The 13,124-nt window shown below is 53.4% G+C and overlaps 1 protein-coding gene across 18 annotated transcripts in view; it reads right to left on the reverse strand.

The window, feature by feature from the left end:
• Positions 1–12,279, reverse strand: part of MYO18A (myosin XVIIIA) — a 102,949-nt gene extending 90,670 nt beyond the window's left edge. For 8 of the 18 annotated variants that reach the window (XM_081805497.1, XM_081805496.1, XM_081805491.1 and 5 more), the window contains exons 1-2: positions 12,121–12,278; positions 349–1,427 (exon numbers count right to left, since the gene is read on the reverse strand). In XM_081805497.1, the coding sequence (XP_081661623.1) occupies positions 349–1,347 (999 nt within the window). In that variant the 5' untranslated portion in view covers positions 1,348–1,427; positions 12,121–12,278. Of the gene's footprint in view, positions 1–348; positions 1,428–9,646; positions 9,745–11,500; positions 11,854–12,120 lie in introns of those variants that run through there. The other 10 variants (XM_081805484.1, XM_081805483.1, XM_081805482.1 and 7 more) reach the window with 5 other exon arrangements.
• Between the last annotated feature and the right edge of the window lie 845 nt (positions 12,280–13,124).

Consider the following 13,124-nt stretch of genomic DNA (forward strand, 5'->3'; position numbering starts at 1 on the left):
TTTTCTTTCAAGTCTAATGCCTAAATAACATGGCAATTCTCTAGTTTAGTCCAGATGCCGGGCTGGACTAGTAGTCCAGACTGTCTCTCATCTGAAGTGGCAAGCGTGAGCCTCCGTGCCCCGATTTAGGGCTCAGGAAACATGGTGCCCAAACCCTTCACCCTTGTATCCTGAAGCCTGTTTCACCATGGACCACCCCATGCTAAGGTCGCTCCTCCCAGCAGGCCAGGCCAGTTGTCCCTGGGGCCAAGGAGTGGCGCGACTTCACTGCTCCCGGGTACCGCTTTCATCTACCCAAGCACAATTCCCAATCACTGCTCCCGCCCAGCTGCCCAGGGGGACACTCACATCAGCTGGTTCCCTGCGGGGTCCGTCGCCACTCCGCAACCAGCTCCGGCTCAGCTCGCTGAGCTCTGGAATGGGTTGCACCTTGAGCCGCACGCTGTCCCCAGACTGCCGGATCATCTCCACGATCTCATCCCTGGACTTGCTCTCCACGTTGTGCCCGTTAATCTCCACCAGACGGTCACCCGGCACCAACCCCAGGGCCAGGTCCTTGGTGCCTGCGCCGGGCTCAGCGAAGTGAACCACCCTCCGGTAGACCTGGCCCTCGGGGCCCCGATCCAGCATGGTCGTGCGGCGCAGGGAGAAGCCGAAGTCTCCAGTGGGCCTCCGCTGCAGCTCCAGCTCCCGGAGGGCGGGCGGCGGCAAGGGCACCACGGGAGGCAAGCGCAGGTCAGCCGGGAACCTTTTAGTCACCAGCTCAGGGACTCGGGAGCGGGGCCCTGGCCGAGGGAGGCCTGAGCCAGGATGCTGCACCAGCTGTCCCTCGAGAGTCCTCACCTCCACCTGCGGGGATGGGGCCGCAGAGTGCTCGGAGGGGGTGGAGGTTTCTGAGGCGCTCTCATCCCGGCTCCGCTGGGAGAAGGAGAAGCGTTTGACAATCATCTGTGAGTTCTGCTTGGCCAGGGAGCCGAACTTGGCTGCCCGCTGCAGCACAGAGCCGCGGAAGCTGCCTTCCTCGCCCTTGAGGTCATCGCTGGAGCTGGCGGTGCTCAGGTGGCCCGAGTCCAGGATGACACTGCCCCTGTTGCTGTCGGAGTCGATGTCGGTCAGGTGCAGGTCGGAGCCACTGGCCACCTTGATGGGGATGGGGTTGGAGATTTCCAGGCGTGTCTTGGACTCACGCTTGGAGGCGCGGTTCAGATTGAAGAATCCGCGACGCAGGCTCATCTCCTCCAGGCTCCGCAGCTCCGCTGCCGACATCCGCTCCTTCTTCTCCTTCTTCTCCTTCTTCTCCTTCCGCCCACCATCTTTGTCCTTATCTTTCTTCATTAGGTTAAACATGGTGGGGTACTGCTTTTGGGGGGGGCACCCCCGGAGGATCACGGGTGCTTAGCACAGGGCCCTCGTACCCCACCTTGCTGCTGCAAACAGAAGCAGAGAGAGAGAGAAAGATGATTCGAGCAGAGCCTCTTCCTGTGTCTCCAGTCCAGACAAGGCCAACTAATGAGCACAGCTCCCCTTCACTGAGAGGGGGCTTACTCTGTGCCAGGTGCTCGGCTTGATACAATACCGTCTCTGTTAAGTTAATCCTCATAACACTGCTATGGGAAGGTCTGTGATTACCCCCATTTTACAAATAAGGAAACTTGAGGTTTCGATAAGGTTGTAAAAGCGCAGACTCCAAAGTCTGTCATCGCCTTTCATCCCTGATAGGTGTGCACCGCGGTGGCTCCCAGGAGCTCTGACCTCCTGGCAGGAGGGTGCCATCAAGCCGACCTGGGGCCTGACTTAAGTAAGATTCAACACAGAGGGGGCGCCTGGGTGGCTCAGTCGTTAAGCATCTGCCTTCGGCTCAGGTCATTGATCCCAGGGTCCTGGGATCGAGACCCGCATCGGGCTCCCTGCTCGGCGGGAAGCCTGCTTCTCCCTCTCCCACTCCCCCTGCTTGTGTTCCCTCTCTCGCTGTCTCTCTCTCTGTCAAATAAAAAAAAAAAAAAAGATTCAACACACAGGAAGAAGGAAAGGGACACAGAAGCAGCCTTAGCCACTGCCTGACAGAAGACCTCAAGGCACCAACCCGCATTTTCGTGATTTCCACTTGCCAGGCGCGTTACCCACACTCTTGTTTGCGCCCCACAGCATCCCTGCAAGGCAAGTGTCATTATCTCTACAAATGAGAAAACAAGGCGCAGAAAATTAAGTATATGTTAGTTGTCCCACGGCTCAGCGCCGGCAAGTACTGTTTCCTCTCTGGGGCCTTGGCACCCCAAGTGAAGCAGGGAGGGAAGGGAAAGTTCCAGACTGAACAGAGGACAGACAGCTGAGAGGTGGGGGTGGGGTCTGCTGGATAAACAGGATCCTAAACTCATATCCTTTTCCCCAGACCAACAACTAAATATAGCCTCGGGAAGAAAGCTGTGGCAGCCCGAGAGACAAGGGAGGTCCGGGGCACCTGCACTCACGGTGCCAGCCTGCTCCTACCCCAGCGCGCACCCGCTTCGGGACAGGACTGAGAAAGACCCGGTGGGGGTGCAGTTCAAGCCAGGGAACAAGTTCTAACCAGCAGGGAACAAGGAGTAGAAGTAGGCCATACCACCTAATTAGAAATTAAGTGCAATTTCTTCTCTCCCTAAGAAGGCCTCCCCCTCTGAGTTCGAGATACAGGACCAACAAGCGCACTCCTTCCAGCAATGACCTTTTGCAAGGCCCTGGAGAGGACTTTCCTGTCTGTGTACCCCACCGCCACGACCAAGCAAGGCCCTCCAGGCTCCCCAACCTACTGAGAGGGACCCCTGGCCCTGATACAATGCCTAGGAAGACATCAAGGCCAGGAACTCCCAAGGGTCCTGGTGGCCCTGACTGCCTCCTCCTCGCCCAGCACCCTGACCCACGTGGCTCCTGAGATATCAGTGTATCCTTCCTAGAGTAGCGCTCTTCACAGAAATACAATTCAAGTCATAGGTGTGATTTAAAATTTTCTAGCAGCCACACTAAAAAAGGTAAAAAGAAACAGGTGAGATTAGCTTTAATGATATACTTTCATATAAATAGATCCAAGATATTATCATGTAATCTACATGAAAAATATTGACATATTTTACATTCTCTTTTCCATATTAAGTCTGCAAAATCCGGTGTGATTTTTATACTCAGAGCACATCTTAATTCAGACTAACTACATTTCAAGTATTCAACAGCTACTGGCTATTGAACTGGGCAGTGCAATTCTAGAGAAATCTTTAATTATAGAGCATATCCAAAGAAGTGGGGAATCTGGCCCAGTTACTAGCTCCCTGTGGACCTAACAGGCACCCCTTGCCCCCTCTGACCCATTTCTACCTAGTAAAACAAAGTTCCCTCTGAACTTTTTGGTTCAAAATGCTCCATGCACAGTACCTGGGAGTAGGAAGACAGGAAATCTAGGGTCCAAGAAGTGCGAAGCCAGGGGCAGCCCTGTCCAGCTGAGTCTGGACTGATTTGGGGTGGGGGAGAACCTGACAGCAGGCCTCCTCTCTTCAGGGCTCTATTTTGACCTGGGGAGTCTCTCTCTCTCTCTCTCCTCCTGAATACTGATGGGGTGTGGCACAGACCTACCATATACCAGGACATGGGATCTTCTGGTGGTCACTGCCCTCACCCATCACTTCCTGCACTGTCTTAAAAGGCTGATTTAGGGGCACCTGGGTGGCTCAGTCGGTTAAGCATCCGACTCTTGATTGTGGCTCAGGTCATGATCTCAGGGTTGTGGGGTGGAGTCCTGGCTCCAGACTCAACACGGGGTCTGCTTAAGATTCTCTCTCTTCCTCTCCCCCTACCCACCCTGCCCCCATGCTCGCATTTTCTCTTTCTCTCTCTCTATATATATTTAAAAGGGGGCTGATTTAGAAGATGGCTCCAAAGGCAGCTGTATGGGAAATGAAGAAAGAAACCCACCCTGGCGACTGGAAGGGGACAACTGAGTCTCTTGGCCTCAGCCTCAGCCCAACCATGAGAATCCAACTGCCTACCACACTATCCCACCAAGACACCTCTTTTGGTCTTCAGTTCTTACTCTGCAATCCTTACCCAATCCTGGCTCTTTGCCGGGGGCTAGACATCTGAGCAGTATCAACGGAAAACAGGCCCCAGAATTCTAGAATCTTTGGGCTGGAAAGGTCCCTGAGAAGTAATTTCATGGAAATCCCTGTCTTGGCCAAGGCTTGCCCCTCACTGCCATTGAGGCGGGCAGGAACCACACGCGGTTACGGCTAGAGCAACAGCATGGGGGAGGAGGGCAGCCACTGCCGGCAAGGTTAGTGGGGCCGCCATCTAGGCCCGGATCTGCCAACAAATCGCTAGGGGACCTTGAGCCTGTCACTTTGCTCAAGGTTGGACTGGAGGATCTAGGGCTCTTCTAGCTCGAAAATTCCAAATATCTAAGTCTCTTGTGGACACAAGTCATTTATTAACTTTCTGCCAAAGTTACCCCTCTCATCCCAACCCTGGAGCCTTTGGAGACTGAGTCCATTTCAGCCCTCCCCTTGGCACCCCTGTCCTGCCAAAGTCATGCACACAGCTCACAAGGTACCCCTTCCCCACTGTCATCCCTACAACTGCCTGGCTGTGACCTGGGTTTTCTCCTGTGCCACCTGTCTGGAGCCACCTGCAACTTCGCTGTCCAGGGTCAGACCCCCATGCAGGTGTTGCTGTCCTCTGCTCCTCAGAGCCCACCCTGCCAGGCACGGGGCTCCATCACCTTCCTGTAGACCTTGGATCTTTCAGCATCTCCTGTCCTCAGGTCCAAAGACTCTAGCAGCGATGACATCAGCACCTTCCCACTCTTCATTCTGGGCTCTTCATTCATTCACCTCTTACCCTCTCCAGCGAAGGGAACCTTACAGATATCTGACCTCCGTCTCTGCCTTTCTCCCCTCACCCTACTCCAGGAGGCCTTTCCTAATTGTACGTGGAGGAAAGGTATGTATATAAATTAGGGTATGTACCTACATCATCTTGACCCTGCTGCTCCCCAAATCAAAGCAAAGTACAATCAACTTGGTCAATTCAGATGCCTTATTACTTTAAGACAGAAAGCATCTTGAGGGCAAAGACCATTTGACTCAAATATGCATCTATCAGTTCATCAACAGGAGAAACAATTTACATACTCATACAATGGAATACTACTCGGCAAGAAAAAGGAAGCAACTACTGATACACACAGGGATGAATCTCAAAAACATTATGTCAAGTGACAGCAAAAGAAGGCTTTGACAACAGAGTACATACTGGTATGGTACTATTTATATGAAGTTCTAGTACAGACGGTCCCTGCCTTACAATGGTTCAACTTAACAATTTTTTTTACTTTATGATATGCATATGTGAAAGCAATTTGCATTCAGTAGAACTCAGACTTCACGTTTTGAATTTGGATCTTTTCCTGACCTAGCAATATGCAGTAAGAGGCTCTCCATGAGCCAGGCAGTGGCGGCAAGCCACGCGATCACAAGGGTAAACAACCAATACGCTTACAGCCATTCTATACCCATGCTATACCATTCTGTCTTCACTTTGTGCATGCACAGTGTGCGATCAATTGCATGAGATATTCAATACTTAATCCTAAAATGGGCTTTGTGCTAGATGATTTTGCCCAACCGTAGGCTAATACTAGTGTTCTGAGCACATTTAAGGTAGGCTAGGCTGATCTATGATGTTCGGTAAGTTAGATGTATTAAATGCATTTCGACTTATGGTATTTTCAAGTTAAGAGGGTTTAGCAGGAAGGAGGTAAAGCCACTGTAAGCCACGGAAGATGTGTACAGATAAAACTAAGCTTTGGTGAAAAAAAGCAGAACACTGATTACCTCTGGATGGTGAGGATGGGGGTAGGGGTGGGAATTGCCTGAAAAAGGGCATGAGGGAACTTTCTGGAGTGATGTTCATATTACATTATCTTGATAGGGATTTGGGTTGACAGGTGTATACGTTTGTCAACAGTTATCAAATAGCACACATACGATTTGTGCATTTCATTGTGTGAAATATTCACTCAACAGAAAAAAGAACTGTAAACAAATATTGAAGTCTGGTTAATGATATATATATACTGAAGTATTTGAGGCAAGATATGCTGATGTCTGGGTGGTTCAGTTGGTTAAGTGTCTGACTCTTGATTTTGGCTCAGGTCATGATCTCAGGGTCGTGGGATGGAGCCCCGTGTCCAGGTCATGTCTCAGGGTGTGGAGCCTGCTTGAGGTTCTCTCTCTCCCTCTGCCTCTCCCCCACCTCAAAAAAATAAATTAAATAAATAAAGATAAATGAAACTAATGAAAGAGTTTTGGCTTCAGATGTCAGGTAGCAAACCTAGGACCAAATCCGAGGTAATAGCTATGCAATCTTGGGAAAATCACTTCACACCTCTGTGCCTCTGTTTTCCCATTTGTAAAATGGGGATAATAACAGCACCTACCACATAAGGCATGGGGACTAAATGAAATTGGTCTATAAGCCCTCCATATGATACCTAGCCCAGAGCAGGCCCTCAAGAATGGTACCCAATCACAGCAGGGCACATTCTTACCATCTAAATGGGACAGTGGACAGCATACGGTACACAAAGTGTGTACCTCAGCCCAAGTGTGACTAAAATAAGTCCAAACATAAAATCTTAATGCTGGAGAGAACCTTTGTATATGCAAAGTACAACCCAAAGAAGTGAAGGCAATTCTGTGAGCACATGGTCAGGCCGGATCATATTGGCTCAAGTTCAGAGGCCCCGTGTAGCTATTGCCAAGACTAAATGCAGGCAATTCTTAGCTGCAGAAATACGAATGGCTAACAGACAAGAACAGGTATGCAGCCTCAGTCATCCGCAGACACATGAAAGAACACAGAGGTATACTCTTGTCCACTTAGCAGTTTAGTAAAAACTACCATTATTAATAACATCAATCAAATAGAAGATAGGAAGCAGGTTAGCTCATGTGTGTTGTTGGGAGTATAAATTGGTGTGAGGAGGGCAAGCTGGTGGTATCTATGAAAATATTTAAATGTACATATTCTTAGACCAGGCAATTCCACATACAGGACCTTGACAGATATGTTCACACAATAAACATGGCTAATCTTTGCATCACTGTTTGTGATTGCAAAACTCTGTCAATATAAAGGTCCGTCACTGGAGGAATAGCTAAATCATAGAACTGGGCAGTTATTAAAAAGAATGAAGGAGATTTGTATATACTGACCTGGAAAGATTCAATACTATATTGTTAAGTGAAAAAACCAAGTTGCCGAATAATATATAATTTTTATAATTATATATATTTTAAACTATGTATATGTGTGTATATATATCCGTGCACATTATGTATGTGCAATATTTCCATATGCATAGAAAAATATATGCTTTGGGGAAGAGAGAGGGATTTTAGAAGAGTCATAGCAGATCTGTGTTTCATCTATATTGTTCTAACTTTTTACAATGAGAATATTTAGCTGGTGGGGGTATGTGTGTGTATCTAGGCCTAGGGGTTTAGATAGTGGGATTATGTATAATATTTCTTCTACTTTTCTGTATGTTCTTTATTTCCTACAGAAAAAATATATTTATATTAAATGGTATTCATGTAACATGTTATAAATATATAATAAATATGTATTTTATATATATCCATATATAATCCATTACCAAATTTTATCTGTGGTTTTCGTGGAGTTGGGGCAAGCAGGGGTAGTACCACTTTAGCTTTTTATCTAATAGACTTCCTAGGGATTAAACCTTTTCCCAGCATATGTTACTTTTGCGATTTTTAAAGATTAAAAAGAAAAAAAGAAAGACTTGACAATCCATTTAGCATGAAGGCTATAAACCAAGTTTGCAACGGTAAGTTCAAGGCTTGCCATCTCATGCCTTGGAAAAGTTTCAGTTACTTGGGGGACTTGGTTAAAATAGATCTCACTAGTGTCTTGTGGCTTTAAGCGGGGACAGATTTAAATGGGTCACCCTGCAGCTGGCAAAGTAGAAACCCCAGGAAATGGAAACTATAACGTTGGAATCCCAAGACAAGGCTCCCAGACTTGGCTGCTGTGGGTGGACACTTTAAAGGGTCAGTCCCCCACACCCAACTCCCAAACCACACTCATAAATAAATACAAAGGAAATACTTTCCCAAGAGAGCCGGTCTCTCTCCCTTGGCCTCTGACCTCCCTAAGCGGCCGTTTCCTACAGCCCAGGGGCCTTTCTTCGGCGTCGGCCCCATAACGGAGGGCTTGCAAAGGCGACCCGGCGGGGCTCGCACAGCACCTGGCCCGCCCTGGCCAGGGGGCGGGGGCGGGCGCCCCCAACCGAGTGGCGCAGGGTGACACTGGCCGCTGCCGCCGAGCCTCTTCCCGGCCGGTCTGCTAAGAGCTCCGCAGCACCCCGTGACTCACTGCCAGGTCACACGGAGCTTATCTGGCTCCAGGTGTGCTCGCTCCGACTGCACGCTTCTCACATGACATCAACCGGCCCGCCCGCCCACCGGCTCGGGCTCCCGCTCCCTCGGAACCCGCGGCGCCTCCCGCCGCGATACCGTCTCCCCTGGAACGCAGCGGTCCCGCAGGGCCCGGGAGGAACGACAGCGGGAGAGGTGCCAGTGGCGCGGCCAGGTGCCCCGCTGCTCTTCCATGTGCACCTCCTCGGCTCGGCGCTGGGGTTTGCCGCAGCCGGCTGGGCGCTAAACTCAGCCAATACTGCCCGCCCCCCCTTCTGTGTGACCTTGAGCAAGTCCTCTCCCCTCTCTAGGCCTCCGTGGACCTGAGAGTTCAGACTTGGCCCCAAGCCCTTGCCTCTGCTGGAGAGGTATTCTGCTCAACTCTGAATTGCAGGTTCTAATTCTGCTGTGCCCCTGACTTTCTGTGTGACCTTGAGCCCGTCATCCAACATCTCTGAATATCCGAGAATAATAAAAATTATCCCTTGTAAGTGATGGTAAAGTGCCTAGCAGAGAGAAAGGGCCCTGGGCCCTCTAAAAACCTCAGTCCACAGGGCGCCTGGGTGGCTCAGTCATTGGGCGTCTGCCTGTGGCTTGGGTAATGGTCCCGGGGTCCTGGGATGGAGCCCCGCATAGGGGTCCCTACCCCGCAGGAAGCCTGCTTCTCCCTCCCCTACTCCCCCTGCTTGTGTTCCCTCTCTCGCTGTGTCTTTCTCTGTCAAATAAATAAAATCTTTAAAAAAAAAAAAAAAAACCCTCAATCCACGGCTTAAACTCCTGCCTGACTGTAAGCTATTTGAACCATCAAGGGAATATGGATAATTTATAAGCCATACAGTTCCCACCTCAAGGAAAGTGAGGTGGGGAGAGGAGTGGAGGCTTTCCAGTTCTGCTCCCCGCTCCTCCCAATCCAGCTTCCAACCGCACTCTTGAATTCAGGGGACAAAGGGTGATGGGGAGTGACGTGCAGAGTAAGCAGATCTTAAAGCACCCAGGAGCCTGACCCAAAGTAGAACTTCAAAGCTCCATCAAGCCCTCAGCCCCAGTCCTGGGGGAACCACTCTCACACCCTCTAACCTTTAAACTACACCAGGCCAGAGCCCCTCAGCTTTACCCACTACACCTGAGAGAAGCCTGGGACAAGGCCTGGGGCCCAGAGCCACCAATGGGACCCAGCTCACATGGATGATCGAGTTCCAGTCCAGGGCATCCACTTCAGGTGAGGGGTGTCTGGATGGGCACAGATCTCGGGTTTGAAGGAACAAGAACAGCCCTGCTGCTCTGGAGACCTGTGACACACCAAGTGTGGATCAAGGTTCCTGAGTTCCAGCAACTCCCTGCTCCACCCAAGTAGGGTGGATTCTCCCTTTCAGTTCTGCCCCACCCAGTCCACCTTTGGGGACCTGCCTCTGGGGGACCCCGGAGGTTTCAGGCCCAATTTCTGAAGACACAAGCACCCCTTAAAGAGCAGCCTCAAGCTGGGCCGGTGAAGGGGGCTCCAGGCAATAGCCTGGCTGCCCCTGACAGCCAGGGAGTGAGGCTGAGGGACCAGGCAGGAGTCAGGAAGGGCACAATCCACGTGAGGGCTTCTGAGGAGAGCCTGGGGCACCCGAGGAAGCCCTCAGGCACACACCCTGGCACCTGAGCCAGGCCTGGGGAGCGTAAACAAACTAGATACTCAGAGCTGCCAGGCACCAGGTCATCAACTGTTCAAAGTTCAAAGCTTTCAAAGGAAGTGACCACCGGCATTCTATCCCTCCCACCCCCACCTGCGACCCTTCTCATTGCCCTAACCCTCCAACACAATAGCGTCCCCCGTCGTCTTCCTGGAATTGAGGCCCCAATCCCAATGTCCCCAACCCCAAATGGACAAGCACACCTCCACCCGAGGCTATATATAATTAGTCATGTCCAGCAACCAGGAGGATGTTTCCTGGAAAGCCCTCATCACAAAAGGGCAGAGGGGAAGCTGAGGAGGTGGCAGGCCATTGACAAAGAGCCAGTGAGGTCTGTCAGGAAGCCAGAGACCTCAGGAGAGCAACTTTCAATATCCCCAAATAGAAAGTAGCTTCTGAACCAAAAGGGTGGGGAAAGCTAGACAAGGCCTGGCCCATTGCCATGACAACAGGAAATCGACCTGCCCAAGAAAAGGGCTCCAGATCTCATAAGCATATGGAAAGGCAGCCTGACCCCTTGGGTTCAATGTCTCACTAAGGTGATCTCGCTCTTAACTTGAACTTCCCTCCCTTCCAGCATGGACCCACTGCATACATACTTCAGACAGTTCACTCTCCTTGGGGGAGACATGCCAGTTATTCCAAAAGACAAATGAGCGCACACAAACCAGCCTGAATCATTGGCCAGGTGAAGGGGGGGAGGGAATCCGATTCCATAATTTTGGGGGTCCATCTGAGGGCAGGAAGGCTCTAGGCAGGAGGGCTCCTCCTAGGAAGCATTGTCCCGGGCCTCTCTACACAAACACAAACCAAAAGGACACTGTCAAACGCATGCCCCATTGGTCAAGTGACCAGGCAAAAGGACCACCACTTAAAAAACATACTGTCTGCCTTCCCCCACCGCCATCCATCCCCCCAGCCCAGTTCATTCTGGCTGGCAGCCTTTCTAACTAATCAGCAGGACACATGTGCCTTGCAAAAGGGTGACATCCCCAACCCTCCTCCCTGCCCCCAACAAAGCCCCAATGTGTGGTATGTCCCTGCAGGCCTTATCTCAGCCAGGAACATGACCCACTCCTCACCATGCTTGGTACCAAGCAGCACCCCGCTCCCCCCTCCCCCCCGCCAACACGGGGGTGGGGAGCAGCTAACCTTACCACCTCCCCTTCCCATTGGCGAAACAACTGGCATGACAGGTTAGCAGGGCGGGGCGTCAGGGCAGTCTCTCCCAGAGGCCTGGGGCAGGCCGTCCGACCTTCCCACACACACCCCACCCCTTTGCAGGGAAAGGTGAGGTGAGCAGCCAGTCACAGGGGACAGCCAGCACTCCCTAATCCCCAAAGCCTACCATTCACTCACCCCCATCTTCTGCGCCCGGGGAGGGGGTCGGGGAAGCGGGGTCTCCATTGTTTTGCCAGCCGTCTAGCAGCTGCTCCTTTGAGAGGAGCCCGCTGTCGGCCTGGCAGTGAAAGGGTGAAGCCGCTGGGAGGGATAAAGGGCTCGGCCGAGGTGCTCGCTGTCCCCGCTGCTTTCCTCAGAGCCTCGCTCGCTCGCTCGCTCGCTCGGTCTGGGGGGCGGGGGCCTGGGCCTGGCCCCGAGAAGCCCCCTATCCCAGAGGCTACAGCCTCCACCCCGCAGCTCGGGGCCACCTGGGCTCCTCCAAGCCCTCAATCCCTCCCCCAAACTGAGGGCCACCCTGCCCTGCCTCCGCGCGCCCCCGAGCTGTTAAAGGGGGCCAGAGCTCCCCTCCCCGCCCCTCCCGGTCGGCCCCCGTTCCCGGGCGCCGAGCTCCGCCGCGCAGCCGGGGACCGGAGCCGGGAGTCCGGGCCGCCGCTTCCAGGGGACAGTGGGGGAGGAGGAGCCGGCGGGCCCCTCCGCCCGCCCGCCTTCCCGGCTCGAGCCCGCCCCGCGGCTCCCACCCCCCGCCTCCCCGGGCCCGGGCCGTCCCCGAGCGGCCGCCCTCGCCGCCCCGCGCTCACCGGCCGCCGGAGCCCGCCCGGCAGGCAGCAGAAGCGGAGACGCGGCATCCAGCGGCCCCGGCCCGGTCCGGGCTGGAGCGCAGCGCGGCGCAGCGCAGCGCCGCCCCCCGCAGCCGCGCGCGCCGAGCCGAAAGGGAGCTCCCTGCTGGCGGCTCCGGGGATAAACGCCCGGCCTTCCTGGCAGCCGCTGGGCGCGCGTCCAGAACGGGCCATGCGGGCACCGGGCGCCGCTCCGCGAGCCCCCTTTCCGCGGCCGAGAGGCCCCGCCTGGAGCTCCTGTGTGCACGGGGCGCCGGAGGCCGCTGGGCACGCCCAGGGCAGGCGCTGTGCCCGCCTGTAGAGAGCAGGTTCCTTCCAGGGGCGGCACTGGACCCCGTGGGCTGTGTCCAGGAGGGTGCTGCCCAGGGCAGTGCTGTCCGGAGGAAGCACTGGAGTCTTGCTGGTCACATCTTCCCAGGGTGGCTCTGCAAAGGCGGACACAGGGCGCTGCTGGATGGTGCCAGATGGCTCAGTCCAAAGCAGGCACTGCCTGCCTGTCCAAGGTGATACAGGCAGAATGTACGCCCCAAGGCGGACACGGGCTTGCGGTAGCTTGGTCTGAGAGAGCCCTGCCTCAAGTGGGGCTGCCTGAGGGGTGTACCAGGGCCCAGGAGACAGCCCTCAGGGGCACTCACTCCCCAAAGGAGTCAAACAATGCTCAGATTAACACCTTTTAGAAGCTTTTTGGAACGAGGTCTGCCCCGGGTTGTCAGGTCCTGTAAACATCCAGTGAACTGCTCTCACCAAGAAGGCATTTTAGACGTCCTGGGAGAGGCCAGACGTGTTTGAAGAGCAGGCCTCCAAGATAGGTGCTGTGTCTTGAGTTTGGAGAGGGAGAGGTAGACACTTCTACAGGCAGTGTCCTTACTGGAGTGGGGTACCCTGGAATGTGAGAGAAACTGAGCAGCGTGGTTGGTGTAGGAAGAAGGGCAGCCCCCTCCATAGTTAGCCCAGCTGAGAACTTC

Source organism: Leptonychotes weddellii, chromosome 15, assembly GCF_054177405.1.
Source record: "Leptonychotes weddellii isolate Sample4059 chromosome 15, ASM5417740v2, whole genome shotgun sequence".
NCBI classification, from domain to species: Eukaryota; Metazoa; Chordata; class Mammalia; order Carnivora; family Phocidae; genus Leptonychotes; species Leptonychotes weddellii.